The following is a 13,815-nucleotide window of genomic DNA, read 5'->3' as shown; positions in this document are numbered from 1 at the left end:
ACATTAAGCCCTTTGAGAATGTGTTGAATTTTAGTGGATAAGCTCTTAAAGCTTTCCCTACCATTTCACCTGCACACAAAGCACTAATACCCACTCTGATGACTTCATCTGTCCCATCCCAGTATACCAAGAGGAAGTGTAGCGACAAGGCCCTCACATTGGGTGGCGTCAAAGGAAGGATTTTCAAACGTTGCAGGACTGTTACAAAAAGCAAGATAATAGCAGAATGACCCCCTCCCTCCGCTAGACCTCTGCTCTTAGCTTGACCCCCGTGCTCCCGTTCACACGCTCTCCAAAGCGGCTGCCCTTGCCTGGCCACTGGCCCCTTCATTTGGACACCTCTCTCCATTCTGTCCTAAATCAGGTCTAAAAAGGCACAACTTCACCCCCTCCGCTGGTCCCCTCTGGCCTGGCTACAATGGACCCCCACCCCCCTCAACATCTGTGAGCACCCCTCTGTCTCCTCATTTTCTCCCTAACCACCCCATTATTGGCTGTCTTTCACTTGTAAATGTGCCCAGCCACAGTGCTGATGAGGCTTTCATCTGCATGGCCAGGGTCAGGCCGGAGTTAGCGGCCGGCTGAGGGGTGGGACGGAGGATGCAGCGGGCCTTGTGTGGCCCAGAGATGAAAAACAATCAGCAAAGTCCTTTTAAGGTGCATTCAGCTGAGACGCTCAGCTAAACCAACTTTTGCTTTTTTCTGACTGCATCAGTTATTTGGTTGTGTTTCGTATATGCTTTATAGAGACTCAGTATTGTCATTATTAATTCTTATTAAACAATGTTTTAATATTAGAAACTCATCACTTTAAAAAAAAATGTTTTGGCTAAAAAAAAGAAATGCAACCTGGAACCAATTAATATTATCTATTTCAGTTAAAATAAACAGATAGCATAGCACATGCTAAATGTAACATGTTTATCACGTAAATTTACGTGACCCTTTAGAACTTAGGGTACGTTTATACGACAACGATGTACTAAAAACGTTGAAGTGTTTCTTTTCGCTTTTCGCGTACAGATGACAACGTTGTCAAAACGATCCCTGTTCACACGGATCCAAGAAAACGATTAAAAATGCTGTATTATGCATGGCATGCCAGGCCAGTAGGTGGCAAGGTCACGTTACGCGCCTATAGACTGAATACGTAATACGCATGCGCATGACGTCACAGTTTTCACAAATTCGCGTTTTGTAGTTTACACACCGTGACAAAAACGGTTTTGTTTTCAAGAACCCGTTTTCAGGCCTCAAAACGCCGTTGTCGTGTAAATGAAAGACCAAAACACATAAACGGTTTCCGTTTTTAGTTAAAAAACGGTGTAGTGTAAACGGCCACTTTGAAATTGAAATTTACAATGACGAAAACAAGGCTGGTATGGGCTGTAAACAGGTCCTAGAACACATAATTTTCACAACTTCGAAAACTCAAGTTTTTGTCTACTGAAAGGTTCTTTTTTTCCGTAAAATGTTACATTAAATCAATAAATTAGAATAAAAGTTGCAATCATGCATTCATTAAGTTGTGGTAGGCTAATACATCTGAATTTCTTTTTAGGGTGCCGTTTTACTAGCCCACTAAACGTTTAAGATGTTGCGACCTCAAATACATCCCACTTTCTGTCATTCCGATTTCAAAAGTCAATATTGGGTCATATGCTGATTGTGAGATTATTTGTGGACTGTGTCTCTTCATCTCTGTTCTCAACCAAACAATGGGTGGTTACCGCAGCAATGGAGTCTCCAGGACAACAGGTGAACAAAGGGCGAGAGGAGGGGGAATGCTGGGAGAGGGGTGGAGGGGGCACCGGGGATGCCCTTGGCCTCTGTGTGGTCAGTGGGGGACATGGGCCTCTGGAGGATGCATACGAAAATGTCTGTCCAAAATCTGTCCCTCTTTGCAAGCATGAAATGATTGATAATCCTCTAACTTACTAAGACTCTGATGCTGACACTGTCACATCTTCCCTCTACATGATGTATGGCCTCATTTGCTTCCACGTGAGGCAGTTGCAATGATAAGTGCGAATTCCTCTAACACAGCTTCTAGTCTTTCATATCAGCTCAGTGACTCTATTCTGCTGGGGACGTGAAGTTCGCACAGCAGTGCATGGAGAGTCAGTCTCTAGGACCAATGCAGTTCATTCAGAGGGTGCTTATAATTTTGTAACCATTTGAATAAAATCATATACGTTTAGTAGGTGTATATTTTTAATATAGCAGAGGAATTTCATTAATTTTAGTAGAATGCCATAAATAAACACATTTTGTTGTGAAAGAAGTTCTTCAGTAAAAAAAATACTGAAGTTTACATTTTTAAAATGATGTGCTGGCGCTAAACAGGCTAATAATAATAACAATAAAGAATCCTCTAAATTATGACATAGGTGAACAGAACATTCCTAAAGTTCCTACACAGAAATTGTTGGCTATTTTGTTTTTTATATTTAAATTATATTTTGATAATTATTTTTTAATTTGTATTTCTTTTTTAAATGTCAATTGCTTGTTTTTTTTGTTTTTTTAAGTGTCCTAAAAATGCTATGATGGTTATGAATTGTTACTGTAACGTTATGGCTAGAACCAAATCATTATTTTATGTGGTTTAAATCTAAGAAAACGATTTAAATTACCATTAAACAATTAGACTATCGTATTAATCGCATTTTAAATGTATTCCAGCAGAAATATCCTATGTAATGATCTCACATGGAAAGAAAAAAAATGAAAAGGTCTAATGCAAATGGATGACAACTATGTATTCGTTTAATGCTACTCGTGCTGATTTCAAAAGATCAAAAGATCTGACCTGTGTGTAAAACTAATCTTGTTTAATCCTATTGGATTAACATGCCATTTCTTTGTTATCCTAAAGTCTGTAGCAGACACCTCATACAATAAATGTGACAAAATAGTAAAATCCTGTCAGCTCATTTTGAACGAGAAAAAGAAACAATAATATCACAAATGAAAGCTTTATTAAAGTTAATTTAATAAAGTTACTTTACTCGACAAATCATTGAATTAACAAATTAATTTCCTAAACATTTTTCGTTCTGCTTTACTAAACAATAATGCAGGCAAAATCTATTTTCGTGATATAAATATGTGGATTTTATTATACAAGGTTAGCCTTTAAAAAAACATGATGGTGTAGTGCTGAATTTACATTATTTTAGGTTACATTTATGCTATGGAAATACACCAATTAAAACAAACCAACCAACATGCAAAAAAAAAACAAAAAAACATCTGATGTGAAATAAAATCAGCTATAATAAAACAGTTGTGTTTACGTGCCATGAAGTTAACGTTCAAGCTAAATTTTCTATTGTTAATTCAAAACATTACCAGCACATAACGAAAAATACAACAAATGTAATCTTGCTAATTAAAATGAAGTCAAACGTTTTCTTCAACATTGCATTTTAAACCATCAATTTCTTCATTAGAGTTCTTCATTATTTAAAAATAATAATAATAATGAATCGATGTAACAGAGCTGATTGGAGACGCGTGGGAGCCTCCAGCAACAGATGTCCAGGCACAATTCTCGACTGATCGCTTGACATTTCACAAGAATTGCGTTTGGACAATCAACTGCTTGAGCTCATGTTTCCACAAACAGCACAACTGTGTGAATATTTACTGTATAGGATCCATGCGTTTGGGTCCTCGTGTGTTTTCTGCTCTTCAGTGGGAAAAGGCCTTCAAGCACATTGTTTTTTTCTTTACATAATTCAGGCGTGCTGCCTTTCAGTAGCCTATATCGGCGGTTTTTCACAAATTCCTTGGCAGTAGAATTACATCATAATATTTTTCGGTCCACTTTTCGTTATCTACAGAAATATGCCACAATAGCACGAGACGAAATTGACGCTCAATATCCTACTGTCCGTCAAGCCTGTAATGTTGCTTTAAGACTCTATGTTATTTTTCTAAAAAATAAAAGCACATTTCCACAGACCTATTTTTTTGTTGTTGTTGTTATTAAAATAATAACCGCAAAATAAAATCGGGTCTTACCGGGTAAATAAGGCTCAGATTAAGCAAATTAATGAAATATTTTATCAATTAATTCGTTCCAGTGCAATAAATAAATGAGCGATTGTCGTTCACAAAATCAAAATTTCCCACTTAAAATAATCGAGGAATGTGCTGGCGGAGCTGCTCTGTCGATGTGGTCGGTGATCTTTAGGAGGCTGTGCTGCACCATCACGATACACTTTCTCCAGAAGGCACTGAGGCAGCGATTCGCCATGTCTGCACCTGTGAGATGTTTCTGATCAAGTATGGAAGACCAAAAACGAGCAAAAAAAAGAGAAACCTCCTGATGTGCGTCAAATTCCTCCAGAGGTGTCGTTCCGCGGTGCTGCGAGTCTCCAACTTCAATGCGCAGAATAAAATAAAGTTGTTTAGCGTGTTCAAGACGCGATGCTCGTGACACTCACAATATATGTTAGTGAGGCACGAATTCCTTTATACATAGCTTTTTATCAGTCCCGTCCGGATGACTGTTGTAAATGAGGACCAAAACACACTGGCGGCGTTTCTGGCTAAAGGATGCGCGGAGGCTCGCGTGACAACTGCGCAGCTTTCTAAATAAACGGCGAGGGGAGTGGGGTCGGTGGCCGCTTGGTACGAGATTTGAATAACACACCAGTGAGTGATAAATGGCCATTGTGGTGAGAAGGGGATGAGCATCCACTGTCTCAATCGGCGTACTGACCAGCAGCTGCGCTGGGACCAGTAACCTCTTAAAGAAACAACACTCCATTTTTTGCCCATTGCAATTACAATCCAACAGTGTCTACAGTGCCATTACGCTTTGTGTCGTCGATGACGTTTCCTATCTCTCAAAAGCCACTCGTGTAAGGGATTACCTGGCACTTTACCACAAAGGAATCGTTCATTAACACTTCATAAAGTGTTTTTATAGGCGCATAATACAGGGTTTCTGAAAACACTAAAGTAGCCTATAGTCAAATATTAATTGCATGTGTACCTCATAAAAACTACAACCTTTATAAGACTGCTTTCATTTATATAACGTTACTAAAAGCCATTTTTTCTTTAATTTAAAACGTATATTGGGGAGATATTGCAAGAATTGCACAAATACTGTAGATAAAGTAATTTAGCACGGAATAAAAATCTAGACTACATGTTTTAAAATGATATTGAACATTTACATTGTTATTGCTCAGAAAAAAATATAATTCAAATGGGGTAAACTTTTACATTGTATCCTGCCATTAAGCAACATATTAATAATGTTTTTTTATCATAATTTAAACAGTAAAACAGTAATGAGGCACATCAATTTTTAAAATGAAAAAAGTAAAGTTAAATGTAACAAAAATATCAAACTTTTTTGGCCAAAAATATTTTTGTGAATAGTAAATTGTATAAATTTAAAGCAAACCTAAAATGTTTAAAAGACAGAATTCACACAAAAAATGTTTTTGAAACAAACATTTTTTTAAAAAAAAACAACTGTATATAAAACATTGATTTGTGTATAATGACTTTTAGTTACTTTAGGCATTGTGTATTAGGTGGTATTACTTTAAATATTTTTGTAAAACAGGGAAGACCCCCTAGAAGGCTCAGAACATTACCCTGCATAAATTTGCACTTTTGTATTAGCTGTGTCCAGCCGTGCCAGTAACCTCTGACCTTAACTATTGTTAGTGCTAAGAGTGGACCAAGAAATCCTGACCATTCACAGAAGCTGGGAATGGTCCATTGTAAAGGATTGCTCAGGGAAAGCGTATTTGTCAAGCTTGAATGTTGAAAATCTGCCACAAGTGATATTGTCTTTGAAGTATTTTTCAATAGTTCTCTTATGCTGTGGTATTGATGGAAATCTTTGAGGTCCTCTCGGATGAATGCTCCACATCTGTCAGAAATCTCCACACACCACTGATTTTTAAGATTTTTATCATTCGCTGTCCATATTTCTTTTTTAATCAGTTATAGAGTTAATTATATGAGTTTGTAACTTGATAACTGCACTGATCCCAATAAGGAATGATCACATTTTTAAGTGTAACTAAAGCCTATAGCCTAATGATATACAAGCAAAGAGCTGACATTAAACTGGCTCTGTATGCAATATCCATTGTTTGTATTTGAGTTGCATTGATTATGTTTTGTCGATTAAGTGTTCATTCAGCATTCTTTAATTCAGTGACGAAACAAGTGATTCTCTCTTAGACCTACAAAACTTTTGTTCATGTTAGAGCAATAAAACCCATTTTAATAATGGAATTCCTTCATTACGTCTTTATTACATTTATATGAGTTGATGAAAGTTTATATATATATATATATATATATATATATATATAATTTAGAATTCTTCTAATTTTAGAATTCTTCTAATTTAGAATTCTTCTAATTACATTTTTTTCAAAGCAAATTATTTTTATTATTATTTTTACACTGAATTTCAGAATGTTGTAGCACATTTTTTGCTCTCATGTTGCTTTAATGAGAGCATGCGGCACTCGAGCTCCATGAACTCCACAAGTCTGTGTGAGATCTGATGATCTTGTTCTCCAGCATGATTTTAGATGATCCAAAGAGTATCTTGAGCTTCAATGGAAGAACATTTAAATGTCTGTATAGTCACATGATTCAATTCAATTCATTTCACATTTATTGTATGTTTGTTTTAAGATAATACAAATCAAGTTAGCTCATATCATGTATTAATTTAAGCAGAAACAATGATCTCATTAAAGCAATTATTACAAGTTGTGATCATAATATAGAAAATTTGGCAATGGTTGATTGTTGATGTTGATTCAGAGTTGGCGTCATCTCTTCACAGGTGTTGGGACATCTGAAATCTTCATAGGAGGCTGGATCTAAACTAGAGCTGGTGTATTCTCTCGTTATGGGAATCCCAAGGTACAGAAACGCAAGTGGAAAATAATTAGTGTAGCTGTTCATTGCATTCCAAGAAAAGATAATCATGTGCATTTCATCTGAAATAACTGGAGTACAAGGTGATGAGGTGTATTATGTGAATGCTTGGCTAAATAGATGTCTTTAATAGATTTAAACCGGGAGAGTGAGTCTGAGCCTCGAACATCATCACAAAGGCTATTCCAGAGTTTAGGAGCCAAATGCGAAAACGCTCTCCCTCCTTTAGTGGAATTAGATATCTGGAACAAAAGTCCAGAAGTTTGTGACCTTAAAGAACGTTATGGACTGTAGGGCCACAGAAGATCGGTTAAATACACAGGAGCTGAACCATTTAGAGCCTTATAGGTCAGTAGCAATACTTTGTAATCAACACGGAACTTAATAGATAACCAGTGTAGAGATGATAAGCTGAGGTGATTTAATCATATTTTCTTGACCTGGTAAGAGCTGCAATTTGGACTAATTGTAGCTTGTTTATTGAGGATGCAGGACAATCAGCTGTATTACAGTAATAGAGGTCATGAATGCATGAACTAGCTTTTATGCATCAGAAACAGATAACGTGTTCCATAGCTTGGCAATGTTTCTGAGGTAAAAGAGGGCTGTTTTTTTTTTTAACATTTGAAATATGATTATCAAAAGACAAGTAGCTGTCTAATATAACACTCAGGTCTTTAACTGTAGAGGATGAAGTAACAGTACATTCCTCTAGATGCAAATTGTATTCTAAGATTCTGTGTAGGCCTACAGGTTTTTGGTCAAATAAGCAATACCTCAGTCTTATTCGTATTTACTAGAAGAAAATTACTGGTCATCCAAAATTTTATATCTTTAACACACTCTGTCAATTTGGATAATTTAGAGATTTTATCTGATTGTGATGAAATATAAAGCTGAGTATCATCAGCATAACAGTGTGAACTAATTCCATGTTTTCTATTGTTATTAAGATACAGCATGTATACTGAAAATAGCAGAGGGCCTAAAACAGATCCTTGCAGCACTCCATCCAGTGATAAAAAGTACATTTCTATAATGTACTTAAAGTTCTCTATTTTAAAATTCTTCTTTAGTACTTCTTAAGAACATCTAAGTGTACTCAACTGTGCTATTATGACACCATGAAATATGAACTAAAATGTGCTTTTAATATATTGTCTCTGTATTTAAAAAACATATTTAGATACTACTTGTATGGGTTCAAATGTACTATGTGGTAACTAAATATAGTTTTTAAATAGAGATAGTATATTAAAAGCACATTTTAGTTCATATTTCATTGTGTCTCAAAATAGCACAGTTGAGTACACTTAGATGTTCTTAAGATTATCTTAAGAAGTATTAAAGAAGAGTTTTTAGTATATTAAGTATAAAAATAGTGCATGAAAATAGAGCACTTTAAGTACATTATAAAAGTGTACTTCTTTTCACCTGGGATAATTTGATCAATGACATAACTTATTTGTGACCTATAATCTGAAATATTTCTTGTACGTCACTTTCGTAATTATTTTACATCATGTGTAATTGTTTTAAAAATTTAAACACTTTTTTGCAGGTTTAATATAGATTAAGTCCAGGTTTCTCATTCTCATATTAATAGATGATGAAGCATACATTTATGAAGCAACAGTTCTCTGAATGTCAGAAATGTTTGTAAACCTATAGCTAAACCAGTGGCGCAGCTCCTCAATAACCGTCCATACCAGCATGATGAATATGATCCTCAACTGGATGGAACTGAAATAAATACTTTTAATGTTGCAATCCTATCGGACTTATGATAGCAACCTGAGTCGTAACAAAGAGAAAAATTGGCGCCCCACCAGAGAATTCGCCAGAGTAGAATTGGCCCCCCGACTAAGCCTGGTTTCTCCCAAGGTTTTTTTTTTCTCCATTTTAACACCTATTTGCCACCTGTTGGAGTTTGGGTTCCTTGCCGCTGTTGCCTTTTGGCTTGCTTAGTTGGGGACACTTGACATTTGATATTCAACAGTGTTTTGATATGCCCGCATTGACACTATTCTTTAAAGCGGAACTCAGTAAGATTTGCAAAGCTCCCCCTACAGGTTCCTTCAGTGAATCACACTGTCGTAAGTACTCCAAGTGCAGCTCTGGACTACAACGCTCATCAGCTCAGTAGTTTTGTAAATACAGTACAAGAAATCTCGATGGAGGTGGGTAATTTTTGAAATTGTCTTATAAAGTCATAATATATACATTGTTTTCGAATTACCGTAAAGCATTTTGTCACTCTCGCGTGAACATGAACATGAGGCGAGATTGTGTCGGGTCGGTGCAGCTCAACTTGCAAGTGCTGTTTTCTGGCGTAGACGTGCCAGAGGGGGTTAGTGCACGCCTCAAACACACCACTACAAGTCAATTAACCATCGTAAGGACTTAGAAAACTATTTATGAAGGTAAAAAATGTTACTTAGTTCTGCTTTAAGAGCTGCTGTGCAGCCAAAGTAATGTACCAGTTATCACTGTAAAGCTGCTTCGACACAATCTACATTGTAAAAAGCGCTATAAATAAAGGTGACTTGACTATAGCTGAACATAGTAATGGGCAAATATTTTGTAAAAGCAAAACACAATACAATGAAATTAACACATTTAAAAATCACCCAGTTACATGAAATGGCACTATTAAGAGTGAGGTTAGTGTTGTCCAGATTATATACCAGGGTTTTCCAAACTGTTTTGTCACATTAATGCCTATGAATTTATTTATATGCTGATATTTGAAGTAATGTAATTCTATTATATTTTAAGAAACCTTTTATTTTCAATATTATAATTTTTTTTTTAATTTAGTACAGCAGTGCCACAAACCTTCTGTTGTTCCCTTAGGAACCTCTAGGGGTTTGTAAACCCCAATTTTGAAGAAACTTTAAAAGATGGCAGAGACAGTGCATTCTAACAATCTGTGTAGCCGATCATTACAAGCTTAACTCCTTCAGAACAGAGTTATCAGAAAATTACTAGTAGGTAATGATGTCAGTTTTGGTTTTGGCCTCCATGTCCTTAGCTTTGCTGGGGATCAAAACATGGCATTATAACCAAACTGAGCTCCTTCACAACAGAGAAACAGTTATAAAATATATAATGTGTAGTAACAGAAGGTCAGTTCTGTTTGTGCTCTTCTGTGGTGTCCTGAGGCGGTGAAAGTGTCCTTGCTTTATTCTTGCGTGACGCTCTCCTTCCCTCTGCTGGAGAAGTCTGGGATTGCGAGTCTGTGAGAAATGTCAGCAGAACATCTACACTCTGCTTCATGACAGAGTCTAGAACATTTTGTTCCTCTTGTGAAAAACGTCCCAAAACGTAACGGTCAACAGGCGTTTTACCTGACGGTCGCCCAATACCAATGCGCAACCGTGGCATCACCTGCGGGCACAATTAGCGTATGTTATAATGAACTCATACAGCAAGTCGCTAGTACAGCTGATGTTTTGCTCTATAAAATATTTGCTAGCTTACATCAGTATGAAGGCAGTCCACACATGATCTCACACCATTGTGACCCCTGAGAGGAAGAGACATAGTCCAATGAGGTCAATATAATATATTATAGAGGAACTTAAACCAATGTTATCAAAACAAAAGTCTGAACAAAAGTTTACCCACCTTGCACTTCCACCATGTTTAATGCCGAACTTCCCAAGTGGCTTGTCAAGTTCATCATGAATCAAGAGAATATGTTCAGGTGGAATTAAAAATTTGCTGGCTGGAAAAAAGAATAAAAATAAAGCAATAAATTCAGATTTCCAATGATGGAAATAGGGGTGGGCGATATGACCAAAATCTTATTTCACGATATAAGAAATTTTATTTCACGATAATGATATATAATCACAATATGTTTATTTGTTATAACAAAAAAAAAAAGAGCAAATATACAAATGAAATACAAATTCTTCAGGTACAGAGGGTTTATTTAAAGGGTTAGAACGCCAGCTCAGTATTGGCCAACGCTGTACACGTGAGGAGCACGACGCAGGAGCAGGGCCAATAAGGAGTTGGTGTTTAGACTCCGAATATCCATTGAATATGGATGCCTTCACTGCGTTCACTATGTCAACTGTGTATGACAATATTTCAAATTGTTAAATAAAGTCGTTGTGTATTCTCGTTGCTTCATAACATTAAGGTTGAACCACTGTAGTCATGTTGACTATTGTAATGATGTCTTTTCCATTCTGGAGCTCAAAAGGTGCAATGTTGAGTTATTCTTTTATAGGATAATACAATGTGTCTCACCTGCTTTTGCCACACTCACACCATTGATGTTCATGAGCAACTTGGGTCGAAGAAGAACCAACTGGATGTCTTGAAGCTGTGTTACAACAACCTCTCCTGAGACTTCTCGGTCAGGTCTCCAGCTGTCTGGTGTTCCCAAATGTTCTGCTAACGTTGTCAGCACAGCCATACCAACACTATGTCGAGAGCCACTCATACCAGGGTTTCCCAGCCCGACAACCTGAAACACAACAGCAATACACAAAGTGAATCAGTCATAGGTTTATATAGGTCCTGATTAAACTAGTACTACTATTTCGACTGTTATAAGTAGCCTCATCTTTTTAGTTAATTCTATTTTTACTTGTCATATCCTCCCGAGACCCAGAAAAAAAAGCTTTTTCGAGTTTAGTATTTTTTCACGTCATTACATTGTTTAGAGCATAAGAAACAAATGAAAAAAAAAAAAATGTAAACATTTTATTTTATTCATATGTTATGCCCTCTGTAGTCGACACGAGGACTCCGTTGTTTAAAAAATAAATTGACATGAAATTACATGTATAGGCAAAAACAAAGGGATTTTTTTAAATCACCAATCAATTTTTAGGCTTCAGGATTTTTTTAAAACTTTGTATAAAGATGATTCTCGACTATGTTATGAAAGATATAATGGAATTAATTGACATATCATTTTACTTTATGCAATATGTGGGTAAAATAGCCATACATGGGTTTTCCCATTCAATACAATGTATCTATACACTGTATCTAATTTGCATATTAATGTGTTCTTGGAGCAACATTCAAAGAAAAAGAAGTGTAATAATGGGAGTAATAATTGGTGACATTTTCATAATAATATCTAATAATTAATAGGAATATTGATATATAATTTCTTTCCCTATTCACTTGTATCTCCTAAAATGCCTGATAATCATGAATTAAATGTCCTCTACAGTGGACATGTATGAAATCAATGTCCTGTTTTGTAACAGAAAGAGAAAATCACTAAAATATAATGTCCACTACAGAGGACAAAAGTCTATTCCTGGGTCCCAGGAGGACATACAACTTGTCAGAATGGCTTAATTTTTTTTTTTTAAATAAGTTAAATTACTAAAATTTTACTTTTAAAATATTTTTTTACTATCAACAAATGAAATACACACTAGTGTTAAATAAGCGAGTTACTGAAGTAGATATTTGTTACTGGTGATACTTCCTACTATTGGGAAAGCGACTTTTGGCAAATTAAAAATGTGTAGTTTGTTATGAGTTCTCGTGACCAACTGAAAATATACAAGTCACTACAGGAATAGAATATAACGAATAAGTACTTTAACGAACAGCCGTAAAACTAACGTTAGTGGTACTGAAAAAGAGACTTTACTGGACTAATAACCAGTAACTACAACACAGGCACTGGTAACTTTAGTATCTATTTTTGAGGAAAACTGTTAGTCATAACCTGTTATAATAACAATGCCAAGTAAAAGACATAACCTACCATTTTTCTTCTATTACAGTCAACTATCGCTTGACCAGCCATCTTCGGCGATGGCAGCGTGCTCATCAACACTCGGTTAATCAGCTTCGTTATCATCTGCCTTATGAAAGCCATTGGCAATTTGAAAGCTTGTGTCACAGCCGCCCAGACCTTGCCATGAACTGTGGTGTTACTCATTATGAGTCATGTTAAGATACCGATACCGGTCTATTACACATCTCGATTGGTGGACTTCTACATTACGAATAATAGCGACTATAAAGCAAAGAAACTACAACTTATATACAGCATAATCGGTGGGACCTATAGTTCATTTGAAGACGTTTTATTCACATGGATCAGCGGTCTTTCTTTACCGACCACACGTTCTCCTGTCCACGTGCATCGAAAAATTGCCAGATTTCACCTTTAAAATCCCCCTTAACGCGTCAAATCATAAGGGCAAAGTGTAACATTTATCTCGGTCCATCCCAGAACAATTTTAAACATATGTGAAACTGAAACATTAAATGATGTAGCTGGGATAACAGTTGGTGTTTTGACCAGTTTAGGAAAACATACATTTTTATAAGTGTTTTTTATATATTTGGCAACGCGAGGATGACTGACCTCAGAGAAACGAAGGAGTTTTTTTTAGTACAGCGCCATCTATCTTGATGGTGGAGAATAACCTTTCGCAGTGCTCAGACAGTGCCATGAAGGGAAGTTCGGATCATTTTACCGACTCGGACTTTTGAGTCTCGTTCAACAAAATGAACGAATCTTTTTTCGAGTCATTTCGTTCATTTTAGCAAAATGTAATTAAATATTACGTGTTACTTCCCCAACACATCTACTACTTATGCAAACGCTGATCCCACTACAAACAATACAAAACTACAATGCTATAAGATTCAGAAATTATTAATTAATTACCTGGGTCTTCAGTTTATGACAAGCTGATTAAGCTCACCTCACCTCTTGTCTGACAAGTCTTCGGGTTTAAGTCATTCCTTAATGACGTGACAGGCAGTCCCATGCTAAACCAATGCATTCTGAGCCGGAAAGAGAATTGGGGTGAGTTTCCCGAAAGCATCGTTGGTGAACCATGGTCGCAAGTCCCATTGAACTCTATTGGTAACGACGGA

The 13,815-nt window shown here is 36.3% G+C and overlaps 1 protein-coding gene across 1 annotated transcript; it reads right to left on the bottom strand.

Annotated features, from left to right (window-relative positions):
- Nucleotides 1-9,702: 9,702 nt before the first annotated feature.
- ptrh1 (peptidyl-tRNA hydrolase 1 homolog) lies at nt 9,703-13,181 on the bottom strand. Its single transcript, XM_048189298.1, has 5 exons — nt 12,689-13,181; nt 11,200-11,419; nt 10,567-10,666; nt 10,420-10,465; nt 9,703-10,326 (listed from the first exon to the last, which is right to left on the bottom strand). Exons 1-5 carry the CDS (start codon nt 12,863-12,865, stop codon nt 10,066-10,068), a joined length of 804 nt encoding a protein of 267 aa, XP_048045255.1. The 5' UTR covers nt 12,866-13,181; the 3' UTR covers nt 9,703-10,065.
- Nucleotides 13,182-13,815: the final 634 nt, after the last annotated feature.

Source organism: Megalobrama amblycephala, linkage group LG4, assembly GCF_018812025.1.
Source record: "Megalobrama amblycephala isolate DHTTF-2021 linkage group LG4, ASM1881202v1, whole genome shotgun sequence".
NCBI classification, from domain to species: Eukaryota; Metazoa; Chordata; class Actinopteri; order Cypriniformes; family Xenocyprididae; genus Megalobrama; species Megalobrama amblycephala.
The sequence above is the reverse complement of the archived record's forward strand: the minus strand, read 5'-3'. Positions and strand labels throughout refer to the sequence as shown.